This window comes from Echinops telfairi, unplaced genomic scaffold (genome assembly GCF_000313985.2).
Source record: "Echinops telfairi isolate 266 unplaced genomic scaffold, ASM31398v2 ScPeMD7_31;HRSCAF=116, whole genome shotgun sequence".
Lineage (NCBI taxonomy): Eukaryota > Metazoa > Chordata > Mammalia > Afrosoricida > Tenrecidae > Echinops > Echinops telfairi.
In genome coordinates, this window is record NW_022103928.1 from 18,890,534 (window position 1) to 18,905,355 (window position 14,822).

At 39.9% G+C, this 14,822-nt stretch overlaps 1 protein-coding gene across 1 annotated transcript in view; it reads right to left on the reverse strand.

Moving 5' to 3' along the window:
* Positions 1-13,004: 13,004 nt before the first annotated feature.
* Positions 13,005-14,822, reverse strand: part of PTPRG (protein tyrosine phosphatase receptor type G) — an 808,607-nt gene continuing 806,789 nt past the window's right edge. The window contains exons 29-30 of the mRNA XM_045290127.1: positions 14,617-14,752; positions 13,005-14,165 (exon numbers count right to left, since the gene is read on the reverse strand). Of these exons, the coding sequence (XP_045146062.1) occupies positions 14,019-14,165; positions 14,617-14,752 (283 nt within the window). The 3' untranslated portion in view covers positions 13,005-14,018. The remainder of the gene's footprint in view (positions 14,166-14,616; positions 14,753-14,822) is intronic.

The following is a 14,822-nucleotide window of genomic DNA, read 5'->3' on the forward strand; positions in this document are numbered from 1 at the left end:
CATTCAAGGTCAACTAACACTAGGTCAAAACGATGATTTACCTCACTGCTTGTTTATTTTGTTACCTGCTTATATTACTCATTGGCTATGTGATATGTTAGCTGTATGATGTGAATGCCTTTGGACAGATCTGTAAGCCCCATTATATGTCCTCATTGGCGAATACCTTCCCTCTCTTGGTCCTGACATTGGGACAAGGAGCACCTGTGCCCTGTCTGTCTGCTTTAATATTTTCCACAATCACAAAGTCACTCCTGACGATCCGTTCAAGTGTTAGGGACCCCTTCCCCAACACTCAGTAGTGTTTCATCCTTCCCAGTACTCTGGAACCGCTTGAGTAGAAATGGTGTCACCTGTTCTCTGTTTGGAGACTTCATCAGTGAAGCCATCTGGGCCTGGACGTTCTTTGGGAGTTTTTAAAGACCTGGTCAATTTCTTCTTTTATTAGGAGTGTGTTCAAGTTTTTATGTCAGTCTGTGTTCGTTTAGGTATGTAGTGTGTTTCTAGAAATTTGTTCTTTTTTTCCCAGTTTTCAAGTTTTTTAGTGTACAGTTCTCCATAATATTCTGTTGTCATCCTTTTTATATAAGTTGGTTCGGTTGTGACATCATCCATTTCATTTATTTCTGTTATTTGTATCTTCTACTTCTTTTCTTTTGTTAGATCTGTCAGTGGTTTGTTGGTTTTGTTAATCCTTTCAAAGAACACTTGTGGTCTTCATACTTTCTGTTTTCCTGTTTCATTGTTTTTGCTTTAATCTTTATTATTTCTTCTGGTGGCTGTAGGCTCCTTTTGCTGCTCTTGTTCAAATTGTTGAATGAATATGTTGAACTAAGGTGTTGATTTTGGTCCTTTCTTATTTTTTTATGTGATTATTGATACCAATTGTCCTTTGAGCAGTTTCTGTGCTCTTTTAGTGCCCGGAAGGACTTAGTACATGTGTTCTCATTATTATTTGATTCAAGGAGTTAAATATTTTTATTTTATTGCACAGAGTTTTCAAGCATGGTATTATTCAGTTTTCATGTATTTCATTTTTTCCCCTTGACCTTCATATTGTTGATTTCTAATTTTCTAGAGTTGTGATCTGAGAAGATTATTTGTAATACAATATCTCAATGTGTTAACATTTATTTAGGCATGGTTTGTGGTTTAAAGTATCCATTCTGCAGAATATTCTGTGTGCACTGGAAAAGAATGTACATTGTGCTGCTGCTGGTGGAGGGTTCTGTGTATCAAGTTGATTGGTGCTGCTGTTTAGTTCTTCTGTGTCTTTGCTGCATTTTTTTCTAGTTAAATCATTATGTAAAGTGATGAATTAAATATCTTACTATTATAGATTTGTCAATTTCTCTCTTCAGTTCTATAAGCATTTGATCATTGGACTCTGACATTCTTTCACTGTTTGCATAGATATTTATTATGGTTATATCCTCTCATTCAATTGACCATTTGATCATTATATAATACTGTTTGTCTTCTGTGCTGGATTTTGCAGTAAGATTTATTTTTCACAAATTAATATCGCCACTTCTACTTCTAAAAATTGTTGTTAGCTTAATATGTTTCTCAATTCTTTGATTTTTATTCAGTTTTGGTCTTTATGTCTAAGATGTGTATCTCGTAGAGAGCATATTGGTGGGTCCTGTTTTCTTATCCATCCTGCTGTTGCTCCTGTCTTTGTATAGGTGCATTTATTCCATTCACACTTGCTGTGCTTATTGATAGGCATGTATTTATTGCTATCATTTTGCTTTTGCTTTTCCCTCTTGTGGTGCTGCTGACTTCTGTATTCCACATCCTTTTCTGTGTCAAGTTCATTTTGTTTGTGGCTTTTGTAATTTTGTTTATTGCTACTACTTTGGTGTTTACTAAATCTTTATGATTTTCCTTTATATTTTGATGAGTTAGTTTCTTTCCATTGATGTTAATCAATAATTTTTTCTATGCAAGTTTAAGATTGTCTGCTCTCTCTTGAAAACTACTTCCTCTCAACCGGAAAGTTCTGTACTTACCCTATTCCCTCTGTCTACGTTACATGTGCCTTTGTTACAAATTGACATCTTAGTTCTTTATTTTCAGTCTTTAGGCTTATTTTACTTTGGTATGGCCTCATATGTTAATATCAGGTTGTTATCTACTGTTGTTGATACTCTGTCTAAAGAACTCCCCTTAGTATTGCTTGTAAGATTTGCTTCATTTGTGCAAATTACTTTAATTCTTGTTTATTTGGAAATGTCCTAATTTCATGGTTGTATTTCAGAGACACTTCTGCTGGGTATATAATTCTTAGTTGTTGTTTTTTTCTTCTTTTAGAGTTTTATGTATGTCACCTCATTGTCTTCTTGTCTGTATGGTTTCTGATGAGAAATCAGAGCTTATTCTTTGTGATGGTTAGATTTTATGTCAACTTGCATCTGTGTGAAGGTAGTGGTAGAGTCCAACCTATCAATCAGGGCACAGATTAATGACTTTTTTGGTGTGTGTGTGTGTGTCCTTTTGTATAAGAAATGCCGTCTAGGTCTTCTTACTCTTTTGCCCCTGTTCTTCCTGCTTGATGGGATCCTGGGTCTCACATCTGAGACCAGTGACCAATGTAGCCCAACAACCCTGGGAGCTGTGGCACCTTGCCATGTTCTTGCCAATTCTGCACCCACAGGCCTGTGATCACCCTGCTACCTACTTTACTTTCCTGCTTCATCTGCTGGAAGCTGTATGAGTCTGGAAGGCCTCCATCTAGCATCTGACCCATAGACTAGGCTATGCAACTTTCTTGATATGAGATTCTTTCTTATACATATGCGTGTTACTGGATTTGTTTCTCTAGAAAACTCAATCTATCACAGTCTTATTAATTCATTGTCATAGGTAATTATTCATTTTTCCTGAGGTCCTCTCAGGATGTTTTCCAAAGATTCCCATCACCAAATCATGGCGATGTCCTTTTGGAGTCTTACTTTGTTTGGGGTCTTGAATAAATATTTTCATGTCTTTAGGAGAATTTTCTTCCAAAAACTCAAAACATTTCTCTGCGCTTTTTATTATTTATTCTTGATTCAGATCTTTTATTCAGATCACCTGTAAGTTATTCCTTTTGATGGTGTCCCACACAATTCTTTGACTTTATTTGGATTTTTTCTGTTAGTTTTCAAATTGTTCTTCTAGTAGGTTAGTATTGAGAATTTCGTCTTCAGGTTCATTAATTTGGCCTTCCACTGATCCATTTGTATTATTTTGCTCTTCCAACACATTACCTGCTTCTGAAACCTTAGCATTAATATTCTGGATTTCTATTTTTTTAATGTGTGGTTTATAATTTTTCATTTATTTTGCTACTTTTGAAGGTTTTTTTTTCTTTAAAAAAGTGTGTGTGTGTGTGTGTGTGTGTGTGTGTGTGTGTTCCTTGGCTTCATCTCAATCCATTTACTCTAAATGCCATTCTTTTGAATTTCTATTCAGGTAGTTACAGTGCTTTTTACTCCTGAATGTGCTAAGGTCGGGTTCTCTAGAGAAACAAAAGGAGTGGTACATACATAGCAGGAAGCTTGTGTCTAGAAGATGCCTCCCACAATAGTAGAAGTAGGTAAATGCAAGCCAGTTAAAATCCATTTATCAGATGTTAAGCTGAGGGCTTATCCTAACATGTAAATGTGGGAGTTTGATGAGTCAAGAAGTGGGGACACCAATAAAGAAGCAGGAAGATGAAGCAGGGAGGCCACAGACTTATGAATGCAGTACAGTAAATCCTAGATTGACAGGCAATATGGCAAGCCATTGACTTAAGTGGAAAGAATTGGAGGCCACTGAGTCAGATGGAAGATCCAGATCTAGCAGAAAGCAAACAAATTCTCCACAGCATCTACTTATATAGGAAGTAGGCAACACCCCTGAGGAAACTTCACTAGGGCTGTGACTTGAATAAGGGGGTTGCATTCCACCCTTCCAATCTTCATACAACTGCTTGGCTACTCACAGCAGATCACATCATGTAGTTTAGTATATTGTTTCAGGTAACATCATAGGGGATAAACAACGATTTAACTGCTAATCCACTGAGAATCCTGATGCTGCCAAGTTGACACAAAATGTAACTACCACACTGAGGAAGATCTTTAACTTTGCATAAGAATTGTTGATTTTTATCCACTATACCTTGTTTTTTTCATGTGAATTGAAATTCTCTTAAAAAATCAGAAACTTATTTCTGTGACATTGTGATGGTGTTATATTTGTATTTAATTGATAAGTAGGAGTTGCTAGCCACTTACCTCTCTCTTGGTGGATGTAATACATTTATGTATGTGCAGCTTTCTGTTCCTATAGCACAGTAGAGTACCGATTTGGCTTGTCTTTTTAGCTATTTATCAAAAGAGAACATTTTAAGGCCCAGACAGCAGTTGGAGCAAGGTGGTTGTTTATGGGAGTTTATGCCCACTCAGTGGGGTTGGCGACAAGCCAGTTATCCAGTTCTGTGCTCTCTTTATCTGATAAGGTAGAGCCCTGCGCCTCCAGGGGTAGAGGTGGCACACAAGAAGCAGAATCATAAAGATGTGGCTTTGACTGTCTGCTGGATGGGTGGGATCAGGGGCTGGTCACGGTTCTGGTTTTTAGGAACATGTGAAGAACAAGGGAAAATCCTCTTGATGGAAAGGAAGTTGCAGATAGTATGATAGAATTTGGCAAGACCAATGACTTTTCCATTGCAATTACCTTTTTTTTTCTTCAAAAACACAAATGGTGACTATTCACATGGACATCTCCAGAGGGAATACACAGAAATCAAATTGATTACTTCTATGGGAATAGACAACAGAAAAACTCAATATGAGCAACGAAAACCAGGCCAGGGGCTGACTTTGGAATAGCCCACCAATTGCTCATGTGTAAGTTCAGGTTGAAGCTGAAGAAAATTAAAACAAGTCCACAAGAGCTTAAATACGATCTTGAGTCTATCCCACCTGAATTTTGGAAGCACTTCAAGAACAGATTTGCTGGATTGATCGCTAATGACAGAAAACCCTAAGAGCTGTTGGATGACATCAAGAATATCATTCATTAAAAGACAAGAAAAGGGTCAGGGGAGACAAGAAAACATCAAAGTAGATGTCAGAGGAGACTCTGAAATTTGCTGTTAATCTCTAGTAGCAAAAGCAAAAGGGAGAAATGATGAAATCAGAGAGTTGAATAGGAAACTCTAAAGGGAAACTCAAGAAGGTAAAGTAAAATATAGTGAAATGTGCAAAGACCTAGTGTTAGAAGACCAGAAGGGAAGAACAAATTCAGCATATCTTAAATGGAAGGAACTGAAGAAAAACAGTGAAGTCCTAAGTTACAATATTGGAAAAATTCTATGGGAAAAACTGTTGAATGATTAAGGAAGAAGCATCAAAAGAAAATGGAAACAATAGAGTCGCTGTACCAAAAAGAACTAGTTGACATTCCACCATTTCAGGAGGTAGCATGTGAGCAAGAGCCTATGGTACTGAAGGAAGAAGTTCAAGCTGCACTGAAAACATTAGCCCAAACCAAGGCTCCAAGAATTGATTGAATGCCAATTGAACTGTTTCCACAAGCTGATGAAGCACTGGAAGCACTCACTCATGTAGGGTAGGAAATTTGCAAGACAGTTACTTGGCCAACTGACTGGAAGAGATCCATATTTGTACACATTGCAGAGAAAGGTGATCCAATGGAATGCTCAAATTATAGAATAATATAATTAATTACACATTCAAGTAAAATTTTACCGAAGATAATCTAATAACAGTTGCAGCAATACATTGATAGGGAGCTGCCAGAGTTTCAGGCCAGATTCAGAAGAGCAAGTAGAACAAGGGTCTCAGGGTCAATCTTCTCACCATACTTACTTAATCTGCTGAACAAATAGTCAGAGAAGCTGGATTATATGAAGTAGGATGTACATCAGGATTAGAGGAAGGCTTATTAACAACCTGCAAAATGCAGATGACAAAACCTTGCTTGCTGAAAGCGAGAAGGACTTGAATATTTGTTGCTGAAGATCAAGGATTGCAATTCAAGGAAAGGAAGACCAAAATCCTTACATTTGGACCAGTGAGGAACATCATAATAAATGGAGAAAAGACTGGATTTGTTGTTTCTTAAATCCAGAATCAATGCTCATGGAAGCAGCAGTCAAGAGATCGAAGGATGTGATGCTTTGGGTAAATCTGCACAAGACCCCTTCATAGTGTTTAAAGGGACTTTGAAAATTACTTTGAGGACTAAAGTATGTCTGACCCAAGCCTGGGTATTTTCAGTTGCCTCATGTGCATGTGAAAGTTGGATATTGAATAAGGAAGACTGAAGAAGGATTGCTGTATTTGAACTCTGGTGTTGGTGAAGAATTTTGATAGTACCATGAACAGACAAAAAGACAAACAGATCTGTCTTGGAAGAAGTACAACCAGAATGCTCCTTAGAGGCAAGCATGGTGAGACTTTGTCTCATGTACTTTGAACATGTGATTACAAGGACATCATGCTTGGTAAGCTAGCCGGGCAGTGGAAAAAAGGAAGGCACTCAACAGGAGAGATTGAAGTCGTGACTGCAATGATGGGTTTAAACATAAGAAGAATGGTGAGGATGACTCAGGATAGAAAAGGGTTTCCTTCTGTTGAGCAGGGTTGCTATGAGTCAGAGAGGAACCCTGGTAGTGTGGTGGTTATGTCTTGGGCTGTGATCTGCATGGTTGGCAGAAGCCCCCAGCTGCTCTTGCGGAGAAAGACTGAGTTCTCTACTCCAGTAAAGAGTTACAGCCTTGGAAACTCACGGGGGTTCGCTCTGAGTCAGCATTGACTCGATGGCAATGAGTAGCAGTGTGCATCAGAACCAACTCCATGACACCTAACAGCAATCATGGCTCCATTCCCACTTTTTGCATTCTAACCTGCGTTAGTTTTTGTTCTCCCGTGTCCTATTCAGTCCACTGTTTTTGTAAACTCTTAAATGCCATTATGACCCCATGTTAATGGTCTCCTTTATCCAGATAACCTTTGTCTTAAGACTTAATAAATAGTCCCCTTAAATTATGAGATCTGGGGTTGCTTTTCTATCCTAAAACAGCGCTTAAAATGTGGATCTGTTCTATACTTATGAGGCAATCACTGAAAACTTGGTCTTATAGTTAAGCGCAGTGAAGGAATCCGAGGGTGCCCAGCTATCACAAAAGATAACATCTGAGTTCTTAAAAGTTTCCAAGACAAGCAGCCATTTAGTTAGTTAGTTATTATTAATCATTTTGTCGGGAGCTCTTACAGAAGTTGTAACAATTCATACTTTAATTAGAGCAAACATCATTGTACAATTGCTGCCACCATCAGTTTCGTAACATTTTCTTTCTTCTTCAACCCCTTGATAGCTCTTTTTTATTTCCTCCCTCCCCAGCCCTACCTCCATGAACCCTAATTATAAACTTGTATATTATTGTTATTACTATGATTATTATTTTTGCCATATCTTACATCCTCCAAGATATCCTTTCACCTGCACTACCGTTGTTCATTCCCCTTGTGTGGGGTTATGCAGTCATGTCCTCCCTGCCCCCTCTTCCTGTACCCTCAGGGAATCATTGCTCCCTTTACTGTTTCTGAAGGGTTATCTATTTTGGCTTTCATGTATTGAATGATCTTAATTATACAAATGGACCTATGCTGGTCTGACAAGAATAATGAGGTAAAACAAAGTCCATCGTGGTAAGGGGGAGGAAATATTACAGATCTAGAGGATAGTTATGTATTTCATCAGTGCTGTACTGCACCCTATAAATATCATCCCTTCCCTGTGGCCTTTCTGCTAGGGACTGACCAGTTATTTTATAGGTGGGTTTTGGGTTCCCACTTTGTCCATGCTTCTTCACTTCAGTTTTACTGGACAAGCAGCCATTTAAAGGATCCATCATCCAGTCCTTGCAGAAGAAAGCACCACCACCAAAGTGTGTCAAAGGATTTTAGATACAATCCTTGATCAGAGGTGAGAATACAATGGACCTTAAATTCTAAGCCCTTGATTTGTAGAAGGCTGTGGTTCACAGTGAGGACCCTATCTCCATTTTGAGACTTGACATAAGCCTCCATTGAGTTTTTTCTGACCACTAACCAGCAATATGGGAGCTTTGCCCTCTGGCAGAGTATTTGAAAGATTACAACTTAAGGGCCATCCCAGGGAGGGGCGGTCTCGCCTACAAATCCTTAACGGTTTACGGATGAGTGTCACTTGGAAGTAGAAGTACTAGGATTTTGCTTCAGCCATCAAGTAGACAGGTGGCTTCGAGCCCAGGACCAATTGTATAAGTTTTCTAATCTGTAGTAGTGCATATGTCTCAATCATGGTCCTCTCCCTGCCCCCACTTCTGTAGTCCCACTTGCAACATCAATGATTTGCTGTCAATCATGATCTGGTGATTTGTTGTTGCTCATCTATGATTAGCCACATGGTTTTAAATCCTTTGGACACTGGTATGACCTCATGCTGATAATTTCCCTCATCTGGATAATTTGTCTGGTCTTTTCCTGTTTAGGCTTAATAAAGAGGTCCCTGTTAAAACTGAAAGACAGGACTAGGCCCTGTCAAAGGCAGAAAATATTCATTGCCCAGAAAAACATTGTCCATTGAGTTCTGGCTCACAGACTTCATTATATTTCCATATTGATTGCTCCTCGTGGTTGCTGGTTTACTACCTTGAGACATCAGGGCATATGGACCTACAATTGTTAAGCTATATCACAGAGGAACTGTTCACAGGCCCGGGCAGGTCATTTAAATGAGTGGAGACTGACTGCAGAGTCTGCCTCACTTAAAAGGGTTACCTCTCTCCAGATTTGTTTGCCATGTGAGAATGCAAGCCAGCAGCTTTAGCCTTCCCCAGGTTTTTGACAGATTTGAAATCTGGGCCTTTAATGTAAAATATTGTTTAAGACACATCTGTGACCCATAGGCCATCAGTTTGGTTTACTCATGTGATACAGAGCCTTGGAGTCCCCATGGGTGGAGTTTTATCATTAGCATTGTTCTTTTTGTCCTGGTTTAGGGTTTTCTTCTATACTCTTGGAAGAAACATTGCTTCGTAAATGCCCAGGTACTTAAGGAAAATGTATAGCATCGATTCTTATCTCATGGAGAGAAAAACTGGGAAGTTCATGACAGTAAGGGTTTAGTTCTCTGTGGAGCTACTGAAAGTTGTGAACATGGTGACCCGAATATGCCCAGTTCTGGAGCTGTGTGTCCTTATTTGGGACTGTCTGAGGTGGGTCTTTGGAAGCAGAAGTAATTGATCTTAAATACATTCCATAAATTCTCCAAAGTCTTACCAAGACAAATCCTTTCTACCACACAGCACACACTTTGAGAGAGAAGTTGCTACAATGTAGGTGATACACTGGAGAAAAAGGGAATTCCGCCTATAACTTGGCAGCAGAGTCCAAGTGAATGAAGCTTACTCAAGATGCAGATAAAAATGTGTGACTGTTTATCCTTCCAAGAAACACCATTTACAAATCAACCCAGAAAAAGCACTTTTTATTGGTTTCTTGCCTCTGTGGAGCCATCTCCCAAACATTTCTTGTACCACCATGAAAATGACATGAAAAGATTGGCCAGTGTAACTGTGAAAAAGCAATCAGGTAAGGGACACTAGTGACCGAATTTGGATGTGGATCTTTTCACAGAAATGCTCCACACTAATGGATACATCAAAAACCATACTTTATTTTATGTATAGCAATACAATTTACATATTAAATAACACTATAATAGAATGATTTGATATAGTTTCAAACAGAAGAAAAAAGGGAAAATTTCCAGGTTACAAAACCCTGCCCCCCACCTCCCCCGAAAAATTGAAAAACCAAAACCACCTTTTGCCAAATGGGTCAATGCGACAAACGCATTCAGTGACCAAAGGTGTTGGGTTCCCGTTGCACAAATGGTCAATGGAATTTACAAAGAAAACCCAACTTCCACACAATCACTTCCTCAAAGAAATAACACATGTTGGATTCTTCTGGAATGGAAATATGGTTTTTGCTACTTCAATACACAGAAAGCTGAATTCACATATCCACCACGGAAAAAAGAAAAAAAAACTATGACAAAGTTGAAACTAGAAAAAAATTAGCTTTATATGAAAATATAAAATTCTATGATTATATACCATAGATACAAAGTTTCCAGAAGATGCTTATCCAAGCAACCAAATATTTACACTCTTAATGGTTTTAGCGATCTCAAAATGAAAGAGACAGGAGTCGAGAGACAGGAGTTGACAAGGAAGGCTGAGTTCTTTAGAAACGATGGCTGCTTGCTAATTTCAAACGCCCTAACCAAAAAGGAGTCGCCACCCCAAATGTTGGAGAGTTGCGACATTTTATAAAATTGACTGTCTCCTTTCCTGGAGATGCTTATTTCTTAAAACTCAAGATATTTTTCTTGAAATTAATTATCCTCTGTAGAAAATGCTTCCCTTTGTAAATAGTTAACAAAAATACTAAAAACAGTTTAACAGCTGGGACAAAGTAGAGGCCAAATATCATTGGACCAACCCCTTCCTTTTTGTACCACATCGTCTTCCTGGAGATAAGTCGAGCCAATAGTGTGTGGTGAGCGGCAACTAAGGGAGAGCGCACAGGGTTAAGTGAAATTGCTGCTGTTTGGGGGGAAAACAAAAAAAGCAGGCTTTCTCCTGCGCATAAAAATGTCACTGGCACCATTTGAACATAAGCTTGAGAACACAGACGTTGTAAATGTACTTTCCAGTAAGTCTAACTGCTAGATTCTTAAAGACAAACTACGTTTTTTATTACTATTTCTTAAATTATGAGTTTGGGCTTGCTTTTTTAATTTTTTGCTCTGAATTAGTATTAGGTATCTTTGGTAAATTGGTATCTCTATTTTAATTTTAAATACAGTATATATGCATTTAAGAAAAAAATCCTAACAAGGCAGTTGTGCTGTGTCACTATAAAGGGATTAAGGTTAGGGTTGATTTCAGTATGCCACTCTGAGCTAACGACGCCAACAGCCGGACTGGGAACACCCTCAGCCTTCTCCAACCAATGGACTTCCCACGTGCAGACATACAAATTAGGAAAACCGAATGAAGGGAATATTATGTTTTTTGACATTCAGACATTAGGTTTGTTTGTGTTTTGAATATTAAAAAGAAACCATGGCTTGAGAATACATGAGTTGTCCTCATGGCCACAAGGTCTTCTCTCTGAGGTCCAGCATGGACACTTAGTCTGAGCGTTGCAATTCAATTTTGTATGATGTGTGTGTTTTACCGAGAGCTGAAATGATACATACCACAAGCTGCTCACTAAACCAGCACATTCATTTTCAGTAGCTCTCTCTCCCCCCGCCCACACTCCCCCCCTCACCGAGTGTAAGCGTTAATAACCGTGTTACGTAGTTAAGCAATGTGCTTCTGTCTCAAAGAAAACACCGTCTTTGAGATGCGCTGTGCCTCTGGGAAGATGCACGCACACTTTTGCAGATAACAAGTGGAGAGTAATCATGAGGATGCACTGTGGTGCATGCGAGGAACTGCTGAGCATTACTGTCCTCTGTGGGCAAGATGGGCAAATGGCGATTGCTTATAGTTCAGTGGGTCAGCATCTTTAGACATTGGTTCAAGCCTGCTAGAGCAATGTATTTGCTCACAACATGTCTAAATCATTCTCATGGTGATCCCACTCTGTTTTCTTTTATCATGATTCTTATATGCTCTGAAAGATAGTCACACAGAATTGTTCTGGATGATATATTTTCCATGAATTGAGCTATTTATGTCTAGTACAGATGTAAACACTTGATATTTATATCCAATGTTAACTTCCAGTATGAAAAAAATTACCAAGAGGGATTATGAAAAAATCGAACTCACTGTGTCATCTATTGGCGTGAAGTCGCTCATATCAATACTATATACAATTAAAAGAACCCGCTCAATTGACTGCAAATGTAGCTCTTGGTAGGATGACACTCTTCCCTTGTGATTATCCTCAGCCTTCTGGGAGTTACAGCACTGCTCTGATCGGAGCTTTTGTTAAGTACGGGATCAAGCTTCCTTGTGCTACCTCCAATGGGAGCCAACACAGCAAACCTAACTAGTGTACCCCATGTGTGTCTGAGCAGAGGGGCGACACAGCCGGCGGTGTAATCCAGTACACAAAATCGAGCAAAATTAATTTGGATACCTTAAGGTCTACACAATTCTTGTAAAAGCAGTTAGACGGTTTTGTGTTGTTTGAATCTGGTGAAAAAGATGAGCATGACCTTGGCAAGTTAAAGAGGTCACGAAAGTTCAATGGACGTGTCCTGAAGCCCGCCTCTCCTTAGCAGTGTTGGTCCTCCAGCACCCAATTTGGCAAAGAACCCACAATGCTAGCTCAAGACAACTAGACCCTGGGTGCTTTCATGCCTGCCCAGTGGAATGATAGGAGCTGGAGTGGCCTGTTTGCTGGCCCCTAGTCACATAAGAGGTAAACCAGAACGCTGCACTTCTTGATCACCCCAGCTCCTCAGGTGATGCTTTTCCTTGACAGGAGCTGTCCTCAAGAGCAAACTTGCTGTAGAAGAAACATCTCAGTAAGTAGCTTCATCTTCTAAGAAACTGGATCGAAATGTCTGGTCATAGTGCTGCTGATCCCCTTCTGTACTGCAGGGGGAGTGTGGCCCCAGCACCTGCCTGGGGCGGGGCCCTGAGTGATGCCTAGCCGCCTCTCGGAGGAAGTGTTTCTGTTCTTGGGGCTGACTACACAGCCGTGTACACAGTAGTCTCTTTTAACCATGACCTGAAAATATCGAGGACAGCTATTTTCCACTATTTCTGAATTTACCCCAATCAGATTTGTGTTTTTCCATGTGTAGCAGTTTCAGCATACCCAAGACTTTGCTAATACAGTCTCTTTCATTTAATTGTAAGTAGATGAGTACATGTAATTTAAAGGTTTGTCGTAAGACATTAGGCAAAAAAAGGAAAGAAAAAATTGTGAACTCTATAGGTAGTTTTTATTAGATGCTTATGAGTAATGGGAGCTTTTTTTTTTTAAATCTCCCACAGACCTAGTTGAAAAAAAAAAATCACACACCTGCAAAATATTTATTCTTTTACCTCCTGTGAGGTTATGTGTTTGGTCTTATAAACCCAGAAGCATTCATGGAGAATAAAGAGTTTCCTAGTGGAGCTTTGTGAAATATTGCTAATGTTAAAGATAGCGCTGGTTCTTGGGTGTAGCTTATTTCTGAGAGTCAAAATTGAAATAACACACACTGTTCACATAGCTACTGTGAAAACTGTAATACAGAGATATCCTTTATTTTGACACAATTGGGCTTTTTTTTCTTTTTAAGCTGTGAATATAACCTTGCAACTGATAAGTGATGTCACACGGAGCGATTCTGGTGCCTCCCGTTTTCCCAGTGGGTGTCTTCACCATCAGAAAGGCCATGAGGTTGAGAGGCCACTTTGATAGCTCCCAGAAGCCTGCTAATCTGTTAAAAAACAAAAAAAGATGCTCATCCACTCCATGAGAACACAGGAGGCATGTACTATTTAACAGTGCCTCCCAAACAGGAGAGGACTGCGGAAAAGAATGGCATTAATTGCCTGCTAGGAGGATGCAAGTGCGGTAGCGGTCATGAGAACAAAATCAAATCCACTGTCATAGCAAAGACCTTCACTGTATACTGAACAAAACGGAGCATGTAGGCTGCCATGGAATGTCACATCGGGGCTTGCTGTCGTACTAGATTATAGGCAGTAACACTGATCATATAGTGCAAACGAGATAAGACTGCGTTTCACTGTGTGAAATGAACAGAGGTGCAAATGCTCAGTAGGATACCATTAAGACATAAAATGGCAAAAAATAAATATCAAAACTTTTATCAGTGTAAAAAAGTAACTGGGTTATTGTATAACCTAGAGTCTGGCAAAAAAGGCCTCAAAGAAGTTCTGTCTTCAGAAGTTTTACAGGTGAGGTGCCGGTGCAGGATTCCCATCACACCAGCGACTCCATGCTCTCGGCAGGGTCGGATTCCTCTGCAATCAGAACAGCACCATTCTTGTCCACTGTCATGGGACCGTTTCCGTTTTCTTTAGTGCTGACCAGGCTGAGCATTGCTTTGTAGATGAACTGGTACTGCTCCTGAAACGGGGTAAGGCGGGTTTTAGTCATTTCATCTGTGATGGCAATAGCATTTACGTACAGTGCAGCTGTGGAGACCGTACCTGAGACACAGGCATGCCAATGGAGACCGAGTTGTCTGCTTTAATGATGACCCGAATCCTTTGTTAGCTGGGGACTCATCCTTAATGTTAACATGGGTAGTGGGAAATCCATGGTTTGTAGTGAGAGATTATGGTGTTCAGTCTTGGTCCTACTGGTATTTGGGGATGGGGAGGTGGTCATGTGCACTGTGGGATGTTTTCAGCAGCATTCTCTCCCCATGGCCTCTACTTAGGACAATCTCCCACCTCCTAAAACTGCCATCCATCCCTTGTGGGGCAAGCTACCTTGGTTAAGAGCCACTGCTCTGAAGTGTGAGCCCCAGCTTCAGGTGAGGTTGTGTAGCTTTCTCAAAAAGCAAACCACTTACGATGTCTGTGAACACACCAGGCCTCATTAGGTTGATCATTTTTGCAACCTGGAAAACATCCACAGCGTTTTCGCTCTCCAGCTGCTGGGACAGAGTGGTGAGGGCACACAACATTCCCGCAGACACGGCTCCGTACCTTGGGGAGCAGAGAAACCACCATGATGTTATTTCAGATTTACTAAGGGACCGTGGAACAAGAGCAGCTG